Genomic DNA, 20,015 nt, shown 5'->3' with positions numbered 1-20,015 from the left:
AGAAGGGGGCCACAGTTCCAATCATCCTCCGGACACACAGGTACAACACACATTAGGCAAAACAAACGAACAAGGAGGGGACAAGGCAAAAAAACAAGACTTAAGACGCAACCCAAAGAGGAATTAATCATGAACATCTCAGACACTATATTGACATCCACACAAACAGCAGTCTTGAGCAAAGGAATGTCGTTTGTACCTACATATCAAAGCAACAATCTCGAGACGGAAGTCTCTTTTTTTAAATTTATGAGGAAGTTGAGACTAAGATGGTTTTTTCATCAAATAAATACAGAGAATCCTGAACCCATGACAGACACTACAACAACCAAAGTGTTTAAACCTAAAAGCACATTCATGTCACCAATGACACATAAGGCTCTAGATCTGTTTGAGACACTGGTAAAAAAGGACTTTTCAGACATAAAACATCATGGAAAAATGAGTAGGAATTTGACGAGACAAGAGACCTTGGCACTTAATGAATTGGCTTCCAATGAATCAATAACCATAGTATCTGCGGATAAAGGCGGAGCACTAGTGGTGCTCAATTCCGCCTACTATCACTTGAAGGTTGATCAGCATGTGAAGGACACCAACACTTACACACAGTTAGAGATGGATCCCACTATGGAGTTCCAGAGGATCTTAACTGATATCTTGAAAAGAGCCATTGAGTTAGGCAGGATCGATGAGCAAACAAGTAGGTATTTGACTACAGAACATCCTAGTAGGCCATATATATATATGTTGCCTAAGATGCACAAAGATCCGAAAGACCCACCATTCCGACCCATTGTAGCGGGATGTGGGTCGTTACATGAACCATTAGGTAGATACTTAGACCATTTTTTGCAACCTTTGGTACAACAATGGTCGACTTTTGTACAAGACACCACAGATTGCTTAAGGAAATTACAAAATGTGCCAATTTGTGAGAATGAGGAATTGTGGTTGTGCACGGTTGATGTTTCAGCCCTGTACACCTCGATCCCACACATGGAAGGTCTTGAGGCAGTAGAGTGGATGTTATTGAAACATGATTATGAGGAGAGTCATAATATTTTTCTGCTCGAACTTCTTCAATTTTGTTTATATCATGGATATTTTCAGTGGCAAGATTGTTTTTTCCTACAAAAGACGGGCACCTCTATGGGGTTTACTGGGGCACCTACCTATGCAAATATGTTCATGTCCAGATTCGAAGATCAGCACATACTACAAAAAGAAATATGGCAAACTCACTTGGCGCTATACCTGAGGTATATCGATGATATACTAATGGTGTGGAGAGGGTCAGAAGAAATGTTACGTATGCAACTTTATGAGTTGAATAATTGTCATGCTTCCATCAAATTCACATACACCATGAGTACAGAACAAATAAACTACCTTGACATTTTGATTGTTAAAGACAGGAATACACTGGTGACGAGTGTATTTAAAAAGGCAACAGACAGAAATAATGCTTTACATTTTGATAGTTTTCATGCAGACTCATTAAAAAGACATCTACCATTGTCACAATTCATCAGGGCAAGGAGAATCTGTTCAGATGAAGCAAAAGGGTTTGAGACTATTGAGAGAATGCGAAGAGAATATAAAGTGAGGGGGTACCCTGATACAGTTCTAGACCAAGCTGAGAACAGAGTAAAAGTCATGCCCAGACAATCTTTGTTGGAAAAAAGAGCAAGGAGTAAAAACAGGAGGGAGGTTTATGTACTAAAATTCTCTACAGCCGCATCGGCTATAAAAAAATGCATAAAGAAAAGATGGGAAATAATTGAGCAGGAACCAGATTTCCAACAGGTATTTTTAGATAAACCTCTATTTGCTCATTCCAGATCAAGAAATATTAAGGAAAAATTGAAAGGTCGCAGACATGAGAACATAGATTTGGGCAAGAAAGGAATTATGAAATGTCAAAACTGTGGCCACTGTGGCAATGTATTGGTAGGCAATTCATTTGCCCATCCTCAGACAGGTAAACACATAACTTTGAGACACACGTCAGATTGTAATTCAAGTTTTCTAATCTATGCAATAAAATGTCCATGTGGACTTGTATATGTTGGACGCACCACAAGAAAGGTGAAAGTTCGTATGACCAAACACAAGAGTATGATTCGAACTAAGAATATGAAATCTTGTTTGGCTGTACACTGGCATGAAAGAGGGCATACAATACCTCAACTCAAATTCACTGTGCTAGAGAGATTGGTGGAAAAATCACATGTTGACACTGCTAGATTGCTAGCACAAAGGTAAACTCACTGGATAAAGTCCCTCAGGACACTGACCCCCTATTGTCTTAATGATAAGATTGAAATGATGTGCTTCCTATAAGAATTTTTGCTTAAATTCATATGACTCGCATTTGTATTGTATTTTAATGTTTACATAGCATGTAAGTGCTAGTGATATTCATGCTCCCAAAATCTCATGAAATAATCTTGAATATTACATCAGTAGTAATTTTGTTCACTTTCACTGTATAATTTTGTGTAAATCACACTCATTGGGTAAAATTTGTTAATTGCCTTTTTAGATGTGGGCAAGCGTTATTTTGCAAGTTTATTTACACATTTGTTGATGTACCGGTACATTTACGCCCGCCATCTTGGATAGGTATGCGCGGGTCAGAGGTCCGTCCTTTATGTTGACATCACGCTGACGTCAGACGCCATATACCGGCACCGTGTAAACAAGCCGGTCTAGCGATAGAGCGGGAGAGCAAGACACGGTTGAAGAAGCGTTTAGCAAGTTCGAGAGAGGTAGGAAAGAATTTCTAGCAAATAGAATAACTGTGGGTAATTTTAAACACGAGAATACTGAGGAGGTTTTCCTCTTTCGTTTCACAGACGTATTAACAGCGTAACAGTGGCTTCATGTTGAGAGTGGGACCAGGAGATATAAGTAAGTGGAGTTACGATGAGATAAACCTTGCTTTTATTTATATAATTTTTCCACCATAGCAGCAAGTTTAGTGTTTGGTTCACATGTTGTTACAGAAAAGGAGAACACGGACTTTGACTAATGCTGTCTCTATTGTAGTTAATGAAGGTAAGCGGACATGGGCATGGCATTCTTAGATATGAGGTAGATTAGGTACATTTGGATGGTTTGGTTTTGCATGCAGGCACGTAGCAAGAGGTGCAGGTCACATGGGGTTGCTCACTCGGTTTTTTGGTTTGGATTACAAGGTTGTTGGAGAATATTTAATGAACTTTTGTGAGCATGAGGTTCAATCACGCACAGAATGTGTTTTAAACACCAGGAGATCTTTTGGTTTCTGTTTATCACTTAAATCAAACATAATTGTGATTGTAAATAGAAATTTATTTTGTGGTTATGATTTGATGAATTTTTTGTTATTTGTAGTGTATTCCCCTGATGAAGGTGCATACCGAAATGCATTGGGATATGACTTCACTTGTGTAATGATGGAGAGTTGATTGAAGAATTCTGAGTAGCATTTCTTCTGATAATTAAGAAGAATAAAAGCAATCTTGAAGGAAAGAAATACAACCATCGGTTTGATGAGAGTCATTCATATTTTGTTTCATATTTTGCTTTGTATGTTTTGTATGATGGTTACATCAGCAGTCTGATTTTTGAGACTGCGGAGAAAAGATTTGCATGAATTTGTTTTGTGACAGACTTCATATGTTGGGATTTGATTATTAATGCATGAAGAAGAAGGACGAAATTATCACGTGTAGTGAGCTAGTGAATAGTGCTTCCCATAACACAGGTTTTCTGTGAATTTTGTCCATTTTGTACCAACTTGACTGGGGCTAGTCAAGATATGGGTAAGCACCGGTTTTAAGTATTGAAAGGAAGGGATATAAACTTGTTTAAATAAGGAGTGCATATTACATATCATTGTTTGCATAGTGTACTGATTTAGCTCCATTTGTAAATTGCACCCACCTGTTAAGATGGATTTCGATGATATAGCCCAAATGACAAAAAACCAAGCAGAGGTGAAGGGTTACACAGCTGAGGAAGCGGAGAATATCTATACTCTCATCAAGGAAACCAAAGATCTCAAAACAAAACCAGGCAACACCGCACAGTTAATAAAACAGTTACAATACACTTTGCGCAAGGAAATTAACCAGAGGCTTCATGCCACCACTTTGATACAGTATCATAGGGTTAAACGTATTCCTAGGGGACTGCGAATATCATTAAGACCAATGCTATTCAAATTTAATAAACCATTTTTAGCAAGATGGTTTGCGATACTGAACAAATGTTCACTTGATTTAGTACTTCTCATAGTTGAAGAATTGTCGAATGTTTTGAAGGAACTAGAGGCAGAAATTATTGACATGAAAACTGAATTATCCACCCGCATGTCTGCCGATGAAATGGATAAAACCTTAAAAGAAATTAACGACAAATTAGATGAACATACCAAAGAAGTCCATGAAAGAAAGTTGCGAAAATTTAAGCGTGACACTTTAGATTATAAGCTGGATGAGGTATACAGCTGGGCTGATAAATATGCACAGAGAAGGGCCTTTAGAAAACCGACTGAAAATACCTCTGAAGAAAGCTTGGCCACAGATCAAGATACGTTACCCACACGTCCTTCTGTGGAGACAACAGCACAAGGTGCATGTGCAGAAAGCATAATAAGCAACCAGAGCCAACAGCCTTTTTTAGAAGGGGGCCACAGTTCCAATCATCCTCCGGACACACAGGTACAACACACATTAGGCAAAACAAACGAACAAGGAGGGGACAAGGCAAAAAAACAAGACTTAAGACGCAACCCAAAGAGGAATTAATCATGAACATCTCAGACACTATATTGACATCCACACAAACAGCAGTCTTGAGCAAAGGAATGTCGTTTGTACCTACATATCAAAGCAACGATCTCGAGACTGAAGTCTCTTTTTTTAAATTTATGAGGAAGTTGAGACTAAGATGGTTTTTTCATCAAATAAATACAGAGAATCCTGAACCCATGACAGACACTACAACAACCAAAGTGTTTAAACCTAAAAGCACATTCATGTCACCAATGACACATAAGGCTCTAGATCTGTTTGAGACACTGGTAAAAAAGGACTTTTCAGACATAAAACATCATGGAAAAATGAGTAGGAATTTGATGAGACAAGAGACCTTGGCACTTAATGAATTGGCTTCCAATCAATCAATAACCATAGTATCTGCGGATAAAGGCGGAGCACTAGTGGTGCTCAATTCCGCCTACTATCACTTGAAGGTTGATCAGCATGTGAAGGACACCAACACTTACATACAGTTAGAGATGGATCCCACTATGGAGTTCCAGAGGATCTTAACTGATATCTTGAAAAGAGCCATTGAGTTAGGCAGGATCGATTAACAAACAAGTAGGTATTTGACTACAGAACATTCTAGTAGCCCATATATATATATGTTGCCTAAGATGCACAAAGATCCGAAAGACCCACCATTCCGACCCATTGTAGCGGGATGTGGGTCGTTACATGAACCATTAGGTAGATACTTAGACCATTTTTTGCAACCTTTGGTACAACAATGGTCGACTTTTGTACAAGACACCACAGATTGCTTAAGGAAATTACAAAATGTGCCAATTTGTGAGAATGAGGAATTGTGGTTGTGCACGGTTGATGTTTCAGCCCTGTACACCTCGATCCCACACATGGAAGGTCTTGAGGCAGTAGAGTGAATGTTATTGAAACATGATTATGAGGAGAGTCATAATATTTTTCTGCTCGAACTTCTTCAATTTTGTTTATATCATGGATATTTTCAGTGGCAAGATTGTTTTTTCCTACAAAAGACGGGCACCTCTATGGGGTTTACTGGGGCACCTACCTATGCAAATATGTTCATGTCCAGATTCGAAGATCAGCACATACTACAAAAAGAAATTTGGCAAACTCACTTGGCGCTATACCTGAGGTATATCGATGATATACTAATGGTGTGGAGAGGGTCAGAAGAAATGTTACGTATGCAACTTTATGAGTTGAATAATTGTCATGCTTCCATCAAATTCACATACACCATGAGTACAGAACAAATAAACTACCTTGACATTTTGATTGTTAAAGACAGGAATACACTGGTGACGAGTGTATTTAAAAAGGCAACAGACAGAAATAATGCTTTACATTTTGATAGTTTTCATGCAGACTCATTAAAAAGACATCTACCATTGTCACAATTCATCAGGGCAAGGAGAATCTGTTCAGATGAAGCAAAAGGGTTTGAGACTATTGAGAGAATGCGAAGAGAATATAAAGTGAGGGGGTACCCTGATACAGTTCTAGACCAAGCTGAGAACAGAGTAAAAGTCATGCCCAGACAATCTTTGTTGGAAAAAAGAGCAAGGAGTAAAAACAGGAGGGAGGTTTATGTACTAAAATTCTCTACAGCCGCATCGGCTATAAAAAAATGCATAAAGAAAAGATGGGAAATAATTGAGCAGGAACCAGATTTCCAACAGGTATTTTTAGATAAACCTCTATTTGCTCATTCCAGATCAAGAAATATTAAGGAAATATTGAAAGGTCGCAGACATGAGAACATAGATTTGGGCAAGAAAGGAATGATGAAATGTCAAAACTGTGGCCACTGTGGCAATGTATTGGTAGGCAATTCATTTGCCCATCCTCAGACAGGTAAACACATAACTTTGAGACACACGTCAGATTGTAATTCAAGTTTTCTAATGTATGCAATAAAATGTCCATGTGAACTTGTATATGTTGGACGCACCACAAGAAAGGTGAAAGTTCGTATGACCGAACACAAGAGTATGATTCGAACTAAGAATATGAAATCTTGTTTGGCTGTACACTGGCATGAAAGAGGGCATACAATACCTCAACTCAAATTCACTGTGCTAGAGAGATTGGTGGAAAAATCACATGTTGACACTGCTAGATTGCTAGCACAAAGGGAAACTCACTGGATAAAGTCCCTCAGGACACTGACCCCCTATGGTCTTAATGATAAGATTGAAATGATGTGCTTCCTATAAGAATTTTTGCTTAAATTCATATGACTGGCATTTGTATTGTATTTTAATGTTTACATAGCATGTAAGTGCTAGTGATATTCATGCTCCCAAAATCTCATGAAATAATCTTGAATATTACATCAGTAGTAATTTTGTTCACTTTCACTGTATAATTTTGTGTAAATCACACTCATTGGGTAAAATTTGTTAATTGCCTTTTTAGATGTGGGCAAGCGTTATTTTGCAAGTTTATTTACACATTTGTTGATGTACCGGTACATTTACGCCCGCCATCTTGGATAGGTATGCGCGGGTCAGAGGTCCGTCCTTTATGTTGACATCACGCTGACGTCAGACGCCATATACCGGCACCGTGTAAACAAGCCGGTCTAGCGATAGAGCGGGAGAGCAAGACACGATTGAAGAAGCGTTTAGCAAGTTCGAGAGAGGTAGGAAAGAATTTCTAGCAAATAGAATAACTGTGGGTAATTTTAAACACGAGAATACTGAGGAGGTTTTCCTCTTTCGTTTCACAGACGTATTAACAGCGTAACAGTGGCTTCATGTTGAGAGTGGGACCAGGAGATATAAGTAAGTGGAGTTACGATGAGATAAACCTTGCTTTTATTTATATAATTTTTCCACCATAGCAGCAAGTTTAGTGTTTGGTTCACATGTTGTTACAGAAAAGGAGAACACGGACTTTGACTAATGCTGTCTCTATTGTAGTTAATGAAGGTAAGCGGACATGGGCATGGCATTCTTAGATATGAGGTAGATTAGGTACATTTGGATGGTTTGGTTTTGCATGCAGGCACGTAGCAAGAGGTGCAGGTCACATGGGGTTGCTCACTCGGTTTTTTGGTTTGGATTACAAGGTTGTTGGAGAATATTTAATGAACTTTTGTGAGCATGAGGTTCAATCACGCACAGAATGTGTTTTAAACACCAGGAGATCTTTTGGTTTCTGTTTATCACTTAAATCAAACATAATTGTGATTGTAAATAGAAATTTATTTGGTGGTTATGATTTGATGAATTTTTTGTTATTTGTAGTGTATTCCCCTGATGAAGGTGCATACCGAAATGCATTGGGATATGACTTCACTTGTGTAATGATGGAGAGTTGATTGAAGAATTCTGAGTAGCATTTCTTCTGATAATTAAGAAGAATAAAAGCAATCTTGAAGGAAAGAAATACAACCATCGGTTTGATGAGAGTCATTCACATTTTGTTTCATATTTTGCTTTGTATGTTTTGTATGATGGTTACATCAGCAGTCTGATTTTTGAGACTGCGGAGAAAAGATTTGCATGAATTTGTTTTGTGACAGATTTCATATGTTGGGATTTGATTATTAATGCATGAAGAAGAAGGAAGAAATTATCACGTGTAGTGAGCTAGTGAATAGTGCTTCCCATAACACAGGTTTTCTGTGAATTTTGTCCATTTTGTACCAACTTGACTGGGGCTAGTCAAGATATGGGTAAGCACCGGTTTTAAGTATTGAAAGGAAGGGATATAAACTTGTTTAAATAAGGAGTGCATATTACATATCATTGTTTGCATAACCAGGCATTAGCCCATGACTGTAAAATGTTAAGCTTAATCTTTTAAAAACATTTCTGGCTCCCAAACTTAAACAAAAACCCGTCAGCTGGTAAATTTGCCCGGTTAACATGGCTCTATAGATCGACCCACCAGGAAGGTTAGATGGTGTTTTTAATAGCATCCTAGAATATGACAACTGAAAAGCCCATGCATAATATAATAAATCAGGCAGGGCACGACCTCCATTTTCCCTCCTCCTCCTCAACTTCTTCCAAGCGAGTCTGGTAGATTTATAATTCCAGATGAAGGAGTTAATTTCTCGCTGGCACTTATCTATCATTTTCGCGTCAAACGCCAAGGGAATGGCATTGAAAATAAAAGTAAACTTGGGGAGAATGCACATTTTTACCAGATTCACCCTACCCAGTAGGGAAAGTGGCAGGTGAGTCCAAGATTTCAGTAAACCTTTACATTCTTTAAATATTTGATCAAGATTGATTTGTCCGATGCTGCCCACATCTTGTGGGATTCGTATCCCGAGGTAACGCATAGAAGTGGAGATATTTATCCCCAATCGTAGATCAGGTATATTCCATGTCATAATTTCAGTTTTACTTGAGTTGATATTATACCCCGAGATACGCCCAAACTCCTCTGCCCTCTGGATAACGGCGGGAAATGACAGTACCGGGTCTGAGGTAAGACCCAAAATGTCGTCAGCATAGAGTGCTACCCATCTTTCCCACTGCTCAAATTTAAAATATGGAATATTTACCTCCTCCCACAGAATCTGGCAAACAGATCAATATACAAATTAAAAAGGAGGGGAGAAAGCGGGCAGCCCTGCCTCGTACCTCTAGCGATCTTAAAGGCTTCTGTCAGGACCCCGTTAATTAACAGCCTAGCCAAAGGAGCCCCGTACAGTAGGGCAATGGTTCTACAAAAGCCCTCTCCAAAGTTAAACTTTCTTAAAACATCATTCAGATAGGGCCAATTAACCCTATCATAGGCCTTTGCTGCGTCTAGAGTGAGGGTGGCCAAAGGAAGGGAAAAAGCAGAGGCGATATCAATTGCCCCTACCAAGTCGTGCGTTAGGTCTGATAGTTGGCGCCCTTTAATAAAACCTTACTGGTCTTGATGAACTATAGTGCCAATTACGCTGCCTAATCTTGCCGACATGATAATAGTGAAGATTTTGTGGTCACTATTCAACAAGGATATCGGTCGATAAGACCCACATTCCGAACATTTGGCGGTGAATCCCCTTCTCTTAGAATGCTATTAAAAAGGGCCGTCAGTACTGGGACAATGGCATCCCCCAATGCTCTATAAATCTCTCCAGGAAGACCGTCTGGACCTGACGCTTTTCCTTTTTTTATTTGCCCAATTGCTTTCCTCACTTCAACCTCCGTTATTTACATCTCTAGGCTATCACTCTGTAGTGTTGAGAGGGTTGGAAGTGTGATCCCCTCCAAACATCTGTCCCTTGCCACCTGATCATTGGGAAGATCTTCCCTGTAGATCGCCTCAAAGAAATCAAAAAAGGCATTGCCGATCTCTAAATTCGAGGATCTTAACACAGCCTCTCCATCTACCTTGATTTCTCTGATATACGTGTGAGCTTGGTCAGATTTTATTTTCCATGCCAATACCCTACCTGCAGCCTCCCCAAATTCAAACTGGGAGATTTTACTCGCTTCCCACCTTTTATTCACCCTCTCTTGCAGGATGTTTTCCAATTGTAGTTTTAACTCAGCCATTTTCGTCTGCTCCTCTAAAGATCCTAAGGATGGGCCAAGTTTTAGCTCTATTCGTTTCATTTCCTGCTCCAAGCTGGCTATCATTTCCCTGTATTTTTTCAGCCGATAGGAGGCTCTACTAGTAATACGACCTCTTAAAAAGGACTTGAATGCCTCCCAGACCACAGCTAGGACAGAGGAATCAAGATTTATTTCCAAAAATGAGATGGTCTCTGCTACCAGAAACTTAACTTCTTCATCCTCCAGTAAGATTGTCCGGTCAAACAACCAAGATGGATATTTAATCTTGCTGTCGGATCTTAGAGTGAATACAAGAGCTGAATGATCCAACAGATGAGAGGGGAGATAATCTATCGCTATCAGAGTGCCCTTCAAGCAGTAGCTAAAAAGAGCATAATCAAATCTAGATTTATGCTTAAATCGACTGTTCCGGAAGGAAACCCCCATTTTGTTACCTGCTCTTTCCCTCCATAAATCTGCCAACCCAAGGTGGGTCATAATTGCAATGAGGGTTTGCCTAGATTTTGCAGAGCTACAGGCTCTAGAGTTTACCGATGTATCTAGACTGGGATTAAGCACAATGTTGAAATCCCCCTTCCAGATCACTGGATCCTGAGATGCTACCAGATGGTTCCTAATGGTATCCAGATATGATGGATCATCTGAATTAGGGCCATAGTAGCATACCAAGGTACAAATCCGACCCTCCAATGAGACTCTCAGTATCAACCATCTCCCTGTGTGGTCTTCTTTGTAGTCCAAAATATTGACTTTAGCAGATTTCTTTAAAATAAACAGTACCCCCCTGATGTTAGCATTATGATCTGTACAGCAACATTTATCAATCCACCTCTGTTTTTTAAGTATTGCCATGGCCTCTGCTTTAAGAAGATGTGACTCCTGGATGACAATGATCTGCGCCGGAGAATCTCTCAAGTATTGTAGGATACGATCCCACCTACTTCTCACGCGCAGACCATTGACATTCCAGGACATGTATTGGACAGAGGTCATGATGTCACAGATGTCACACCTAACCACTGCTCCTCCAACCTTGACATTTTAAGATTTGGACGAGTATAAAGAAAAAATGTGCTGAGACACAAAAAAAGGCAGACTTATGCGGAATATTTACTGTTTTTACCCTCCCCCCCTAACCCTCTCCCCCCCTGGTAAACCCACCCCAACTTACTCTGGCCAGATGTCTTGCCAGATTTACGCCCTCCAAAAGCCCTCCGCCCTCAACCCCACACTACTGCTGTACTCAAATCCCAAACTACAAATACTTGCCGAAGTTGACGCAATGGGGACATTTAGTTCTATCCCAAGGAAAACCCTTAAGATGTAGTGCATTACTCTCTACTGTTTTTCTCCTCAATCACTTATTATACTTATATATTTTTAAAAATGTTTTAAGTTCTTGCTACACCTCTTAGAGTGGTTTTTTTTTAACTTTATTATTTATTTTTATCTCTATCCTTACTTTTCCTTTAACCTTTAACCTTTTAGGCCTAGTTTTTTTAATTTGATTTTATTTGATTTGATTTTATTTTCAAGGATTAAACGTCTTGCACATATGAATGACTATAGTATACCAAGTAAGGTTTGGCTAAGGTTTGACAAGAATAAAGTAAACCACATGGAGACCTAAGTTAACTTCCACCCTGGGCAGGGTCTCTGATGGTCTCTAATAGCTCATCAGCATCCAGTGGGGAGCAAATGTTATGCATTTTGTTATTATACATAATGCGCAAGAAGGCAGGAAACCTCATCTGGACCGTAGCGCCTAACGACCTAAACTTATCCATGCGTTGACCAAGCTCCCACTGTCTATACAGAGTGGTTTTGGATAGATCCGACCGTACCTCTAACGAGAAGTCCGGGCCCTGCAGTGATCTAGCTTTCAGTGCGAGGTTCAAGATCTTATCTTTGAGGGAGTATGTCAGGAAATTTATCAACACCTTTCTAGGTGTGTTTCTTGCTGGATTCAGCCGAAAAGGATCCCGGTGTATTCGCTGGATGTCTTTGTCTAACTCCTCGATTGTTTCCTTAATTTTAAGGGAGTCCTTTAGTAGCTTAGTTATAAAGCTTTTGAGATTTGCGCCCTCCTTTCCTTCCGGGATCATCAGGAGCCGAATGTTGTTCCGTCGGGAATCGTTTTCCAATACTTCAATCCGCTCCTGCATACTCTCCCAATTTTTTTGTAATGTTTGAATTTTAGATCTGGCAACTTCTAGATTAGATGTCAACAGGCCCAAAAAGCTTTCCAATATCTCCGTCCTCTCACACAAACCATCCACCTTTTGGTCGAGCACCTCACAGGATGCTCCAATATCATTTTGGTTGGCTTTGGAAACCGCAAAATCACATCTTATCTCCTCCCTCATTGCAGTTATTGATTTGACCAGAGCCTCAACTGTATTACCTACTCCCAGTTCACCGCAAACACCTCCTCCACCATCACTGACGGCATACCATGGAGAGGGAAAACATGGCGGCCATCAGCTAGGGCGGTGTGCACGCCTCGAACAGCTCTCCAAGACTCCACTCTGCTGCTACCGGGGTTATGCCGTAGGACGGTGTCCTTTGACTTCCTTTGACCGGGGAAAACGTTTGCGTTTGGTGGCACACTGAAGACGGGGCCTGAGCGGGGCATTTTGCGGCTGCTGCTTTCTTCGGGCTGAGCCTCAGGGTGTGCGGTGGATGTGCTTGCCTGCCCCGTCCCGCCCCCTCCCCTCCGCCTTCCTGCCATGCTTGAGGCGGGCAGCCGTGGAGCTCAGGCATGGCTGTGCGGTGGCTGCCCGGGGGCTCCTAGGAGCAATTGCGGGTGGTAGGAGAGGAGGAGGGCTGAAAACGAGTAGTTCTGCATTGTCTGGCTCTCCTGTTCCTGAGTTTGAAGTGACATTGGTACAGGCTGCTCCCAGAGTGGACGAGGAATCGGCTAGTTCAGACGTCTCGGGAGACTCCGTTTCACCCAGAATTAAGGTGGTTGGGCAGGCCAGGGGCGGATTAAGTACAGGCGGTAAGGGTAAAGTATTGCCCTTAAGGAGCACAAGAAGCGCAACCAGGAAGCAAGGAAAGGGACACAAGTCGGTTAAAAAACTACAGGCCGCAGGGTGCACCACAGGGTTGGCTCAGAGTGCATGCAGAAGCGTGGCTGGAGGTCAGGAGCACGAATTAGTGATAAGCGAGGTTAAGGGCGCTGTTGCAAAGGAGGAAGGTAAAGGTAAAGGTACAAAGCAAAGAGGAACAAGAAATAAATACCCGAAGAAGGCTGGTGGTATAATACCATCTCTACGTACCTTTTTCAAAGTTTTACCCCAGGTGTTAGATATTTCACCAGGTATTGCAGCCCCCGTGGCAGCGGCTTCGCAGGACGACTTGTCTGTCCATGTCCCTGCGCTTGCTTCTTGCCCGGCTTCTAAGCCGGTAGAGTCATCAGCTCCCTTAGTGGCATCCATTTCCACAGTGAATTTCCTACCTGATGTACGACTTAATGTATCATCTGGCCCACCTGCGTCCTCTGAGCCTGCTACTGTGGGGGAGGCATCCACCTCACAAGATGGGCAGGCAGGTGAAGGGTGAAGGGTTCTATCAAGACTGGACTATGGGAACTCAATCCTAACAGGCATCCCCAAATCCCACCTGGCTCCACTAAAAACAACACTTCACGCGGCAGCAAGAATGATCACAGGCTGCAAAAAATATGATCGCATCTCCCCGGCTCTTAAAGAACTCGAATGGCTCCCTGTGGAAATGCGAAGTACCTTCAGAACGGCCTGCCTAACCCACAAGGCCCTCCACACCGGCAAACCGGAATACCTGGCTAACAAGCTCAAAAAAGCAGGCCAAGCCAGAAATTTGAGAAGCTCTAATTCCCTACTGCTCATCCTACCAAAAACCAGAAGGAAGAGAACTGCGGACTGCTCTTTCTCAGGAAATGCCCCCAAAATATGGAACGCCATCCCCCCGCACATCAGAACTCTACCGTCCTATGCAGAATTCAAGAGCCAACTTAAATCCTTGTGCCTGATCCGCTCCCTTGGTTATGGATAACTTGGAGCTGCAAACGTCTCAGAATCCATGCGGTATTGTTGAATCCAGTACTGAGAAGCCCTGCTGTCCGAACTTTTCTTCTTTCCAAATTGTCTGTCGCCGATTGCTTTTCTTGGGTTTGTTTCATGTTGTTCTCTTTTTCATGCCCACTACTGTGAAGCACTCTGATACCTTCGGGTCTTGTTAGCGCTATAGAAAACTTCTAAATAAATAATAAATAAAAATAAGTGGCACAACCAACAGATAAGGAGCCACACGTTCTTTTACAATGTAAGTTGTAACAATAACTTGCTTTAGGGGGCTACTGCACTTTTGAATTGTATAACTCACTATTCCAATTCCAGTCCATTCAACGGTAGGGAAGGTGATAGACTTAAAAACCAACATCAGTCCAACAATGAACCCTCTAAAGCAAACAGTTGTAATGACTTGCGTGGTAAAGGAAAGCGTGGGAACATCGTATTCGAGGTAGTGACTTTGTTGTAAAGGCAGATAACGTTAATGAAATGATGTTTCCCAACATGAACAAAGCTAAAAGGCTGTGAGCTCACACTAGAATTATAGGCTTTGTCAATGCCTTTTTTATTTTGTTAGTAAATGTGGACATTGATTTTAATGCATAACGTGTCTGTTATTTTTGGTCACTCTATCCTTACACCTCAGCCAAACTCTTCCCATCACCCCTTTTGTAGTTTGCATAATTCTAGTGTTTCTATTGTATTTATTCTTGGCACTAAAGCAGTGTTCAAGAATAAAATATATTGGTACTGTGACTACATTTCAATAAGCGTCAGTAATTAGAATCAGGGGTGTGAAATTTCCGGAATTATCTTTTGAATAATTAAGCTAAATTGATGAAAAACTATCCAAAATTACAAGAAGTGCAAAATGGGCATTTGGTATTATATCATAATGCAAAACGTGCAGAAATCACACACATAAAAAACATTGGAAATATCAGCCACTCAAGTTTTGGTCATCCTCGTTCTTCCTGTGTGGTCATTCTAACTTTTTTCTAGGAATTATGCATAATTACGTGACATGGTGTAATAGTGTCCTTTTTGGAATATTGCATAAAAAGAGTAGAAGAAAACTATAGGAAAAAACATGATTGTGCCCAACTAATTAACGTTTTGGGTGGGCCTAAATATAATCCCAGTGAGAGAGTTTCCGAAGAGCTAAAACATCATGATGACACTAATACTTAAGTTCTGCATCTTGAAACTTTTCGATATCTCTGCTAATTTGTAGCAATACTCATTTAAATATTTTATGAACAGGCTATCCAAGTTCAACACAAACAGACCCCTTAGTTGGCATACTCCTGATGTAGCAATTTCACACCTGGCATTAACGATACCACAGAGATCACCTATTCTTGGATGCAAAAGTACAGTGGTATTGTAAAGTTTCACCCACTGGAAAGGGAATTCTAATTTTCTCCCATATCTAAAGCAGAGGGCCGCAGGATGATGGTATCCATACTCTGTGAATGTCCAATCTCTCCATTTGTTCATTAGTAAAATATTTTACTTTGCAAATAAAATCCCTTAGGCGAAAGCAATAACTTTAAAATGTATATTTTTTTCTCAAACAGGTGGGAGAAATCGTTTCCGTTTCCTTGAACCCGAATCTGGGCAACACAGGTATGTTGTGTTTCTTTAAGATGCATTAAATTGCATTATGGTGTTACAAATGTGTGACTGTTCTCTATTGTCCATGCGTATGATGGATTACTGTTGAAACACAGGAACATGAAGCCCAATTCATAAAGCTATTTCTGTTCATACACCTACAAATTATTGCCAAAAAAGGCTTCACATACCTTTGCCAGAAGTACACATTGGAATACCTGACAAGAGTAAATGGCTTTATTACTATGTAATCATGTACGCCACAACTTGGTACAAGTGCACAATAGTTAATCCCTTATAAACAGTGGACTGTTGTTGGTTCATGGTGTCTCTTGCCTAAAATGTTTGTGAAAACAATTGGCAGCTCCTCCGCTAATGCGGAGCGTCACCCCACTGGTCTTGGAGCATTGTAAAAGCAAAAATAAAATGATAATAACAGGAGTTATTTCCATTATTATCATTTTATTTTTAGTGTTAGCCAGGTTCAGTGGCAGGGCTCCCCTGACACCCGGGAGGAGGTGTCGTTGCTGCACTCCAAAGTGCGCATGACTGCTTGGCGGCCCTCTCGGGCCAGCCAAACAGTCTTGCACATGTTGCATGCTCCCTATGGGGCTGCATTACAGAGCCTGGTGGGGAACATGCCCAGCCTCCCATTCCACATCTGAGCACAGAGCCATGGTGCTCAGACGAATCACAATGCTGGATTGCAGCATTGCGATTAGCTATGGGGAGGGAGCCTGTGTGCTTCCTGGTTCTGGCCACAGAGGGACGATGGAGGAGAGACGATTGAGTACTGGAGACGCAGCTAGGAAGTAATTGTTTTTTTTTTGGTACCCCCGCCCCTCAATCTCATTCCCTGCCAGTGGCTACTGGAGAAAATCAGCAAATAACTTGTCAGTTTGTTAACATTCACAAACCCCTCTCTGAACCCTTTCCAACCTGGAAACTGTCTGAAATGTAGTCCAGCAAAAGGCTGTGATAACTCTCCTTCAAGGGCTGAGAAGGGCTGAGAAGGGCGGAGAAGGGGAGCGGAACTCCCTGGACTTCTTGGGGCTTAGGGAAATGAGTTTCTGTGGAGGAAAAAGAACAAAAAAGACTGTACATTTGCACATTGGGCTATCAGCCCCCACAGTAAGGCTATATGTACACCTACATATTTGCTTAGAACATGTAATCATATTATAGCCTTATAGCTGGCCGTAACGGGCTATACCCGCTATTAAAGGCCCGCTGCAGCGTTAAAGGCCCGAGCCGAAGGCAAGGGAAAGTAACAAGGCAGCAGGACTTTAATAGCCTGGATAGCCCAGCTACGAAGGGCTATAAAGCTATTAGAACATTTCGCCACTGAGGGCAGAATGCTCTAACAAATTAAACAAATAGGCCCCCTGAAGCCTTTGTTCACAGCCACAAAGAAGCATTGGAATGTTGGAGCTTCGGGCTTATAACAGCCATTATAAGACCGGAGTTATTCCATTTTTTTCAATGGAGCTTCCAACATTCCAATATTCTAATAACAGATTAATAAAGATAACTGAATTATTAAAGATAAATGAAAAAGCTAAATGGTAACTTTTTTTTTTTTTTTTTTAATATGACTGAATATGTATAGGAATCTGATACTTAGTACCCTCAGATAGTTTTTTGGGTTCAGTGCAAATGTATCAAACAGATTACAGTATGGACGATGAATTGTCTCAAATGGATTTAGAGAAACTCCAACCTTCCCATCTAAAATTGGTATTTAGATTTTTTATATTTGTTTGTTAATTATATAAAATAAAATATGTCATAATTTGTGCATTTGTTTGATGAATGCTTGTTACTGGATTTTATGTGGATGGTTTTGCAGTTAAAATCATCGAAAATGCTTAGTCGGGGTCCCAATCTAACACTAATGACTCTTTGGGCGTACCCCAGATTCCAATAATAAGCCAGTGGGCATCCCCGGGTTCCAGTAATGATTAAGTGGGAGTTCACAGACTTTAAAAGTCCAAGAACCACTGCTTTAGACTACCATTTAGAAGTTCGTAGCTGGAACTACTGTTCATAATGACTTCAAGGGAGATGGTCACCGTAGTTTAAAGGTAGTCCAAAATATCTTGCTGTTATTTTAAATGCACGTCCTTTCCTCACAGGAGTCAGACAGTCACCATGCCCCAATATTCCTTGTTGCCTTTATTTCTGCCCTGCCTACAGCCTTGTGTGCTATGTATTGTTAACAGGTGCGGAGAGGTCATAATTAAATGACAGTACTGAGCTCAACTTGACATTGATGATTCACACAAACATGAATGAAGTGCTGCGTCGTCATAAAAATCGCCAATTGTGTTGATAACGTTTACCTGTGTATGCAATTTCCAAAAAAATGCAATACTACAGCATTCAAACTGAGACATATAACACAATCAGTATCAGATAAATGGATAACAGATAGTATTAAAGAGGCCAAGGAACAACATTACATGAGCTTTAATTGATATAGATACCTACATACATACATACATGCATACATACATATAGAATGGAGCCAGCACAATCCACATCTTAAACACTGGCATTGCTTTTCTTACCCATGCCATAATAATAGTGTGTATGGTTGTCAGCCACAATGCCTTTAATGAAGGAAGCTGTTATGTATGTTCTTAGTTTGACGGTGTAGGTTAAACAGCCACAGTGTTCTGTGCTGAATGCTCCACAACTGCTGATATTACAACGTGGGGAGAAAAGCTTTGCAAATACAATATTACATTTTATAACAGCACCTCTTAAACAAAGGGTATAATGTCATGAGCAGTTTGATACTGAGCATTACAATTGTTATACTTCAATATTTGAATAAGCATTTGTGCTGTTAAACAAACTATAGCAACACAAAAAGATGATGACTGAAATGCTGAACATTGTCAAACATTCACCCCTCATTAAATCTATTGTTTTCTGCTTACCATAGCATCCTAGTTTGGACCAGCCATATGCAAATCTATTGTGCCGCTTCACCCCATGGGAACAGCCAGTCTGAACTGCCAGGCCAGGTCCTCCCTGGACCAGAAAGCAATCATCCTGGCACCGGTATCGGGGTATCAGCCTCATCAGCCAGGCTTCTTAAATTCAGTAGCATAGTGAGCACAGGACCCACATCTAAGCATATCTTCCCACTTTGAGTGACTATAGCTACACAAAAAGATGATGGACAGAATGCTGAACATTGTCAAACATTCATCCATTGGAGTCAAGCTATCCTGGATTGATGAGGGGAGAAACCCCAAAGCCGGTCCTAGGACGCTTGTTTCCAGTGCAGGAAGGTGCCTAGCACCAACGAAGGCACCCTTGCACCATGGTAACATAATTGTTTTTCTGGGACACCTTTCTGCACAAAAACAATCAATGGAGGCATTAGCCACTTTCTATGTGAGCTGCAAAGAGCGGGAAGGCCCACAGTTTTAACTCATTCCCAGGTTTACAGATCCTTTTAAATCTGGTAATGTGTCAATACCCATCGGTTTTGCTTGGGAAGACCCACAGCAATGCCAATGGATTGCCTCCTTGACGTAGAGTAAGGCAACGCAGCTCCAGCATTGCATTGCCTTACTCTATATCTTTGAAGACATGCAAAGCAACACAGATTGGCTTTGAGTTGTCTTATTGATATGAAGTGGTGCTTTGTCAGTGCAGGTCTCTTGTAAATGAGGCTCTTTGGTTTTAGCATCAACAGCTCTGAGTGAGACGGAGCTGGATTCTATAGCTGCCCAGGGTGCTTTTTCATTAGGGAAAAATTGCTGCTTTGCTCCAATCAGTTGGACACACTTAGGGGCATATTAGCAAGAACCTTGTTAAAATTATCGCCGTTTTAGCGGCAGGAAACTGCTGCTTAAACGGCGTTAATGGGCTTGCTAATATGCGTTATAGAATTCCAATAGAAGCCCAGGTTAGATGTGCAGGACATCCAGCAATCCACCGACCCCGGGCACCTCGTGAACATTTGAAGGAACTCAGTGGTAGTCTCTGTACATCAGGGG

The 20,015-nt window shown here is 41.0% G+C and overlaps 1 protein-coding gene across 2 annotated transcripts in view; it reads left to right on the top strand.

The window, feature by feature from the left end:
* LOC147705953 (uncharacterized) overlaps positions 1-20,015 on the top strand; it is a 351,159-nt gene that overhangs the window by 300,717 nt on the left and 30,427 nt on the right. For both annotated transcript variants that reach the window (XM_086929009.1, XM_086929010.1), the window contains exon 7: positions 15,963-16,011. In XM_086929009.1, coding sequence (XP_086785135.1) covers positions 15,963-16,011 — 49 coding nt within the window. The remainder of the gene's footprint in view (positions 1-15,962; positions 16,012-20,015) is intronic.

This window comes from Lissotriton vulgaris, chromosome 7, assembly GCF_964263255.1.
Source record: "Lissotriton vulgaris chromosome 7, aLisVul1.2, whole genome shotgun sequence".
Taxonomy (NCBI): Eukaryota; Metazoa; Chordata; class Amphibia; order Caudata; family Salamandridae; genus Lissotriton; species Lissotriton vulgaris.
Note: the sequence above shows the minus strand (reverse complement) of the source record. Positions and strands in the feature narration are given on the sequence as shown.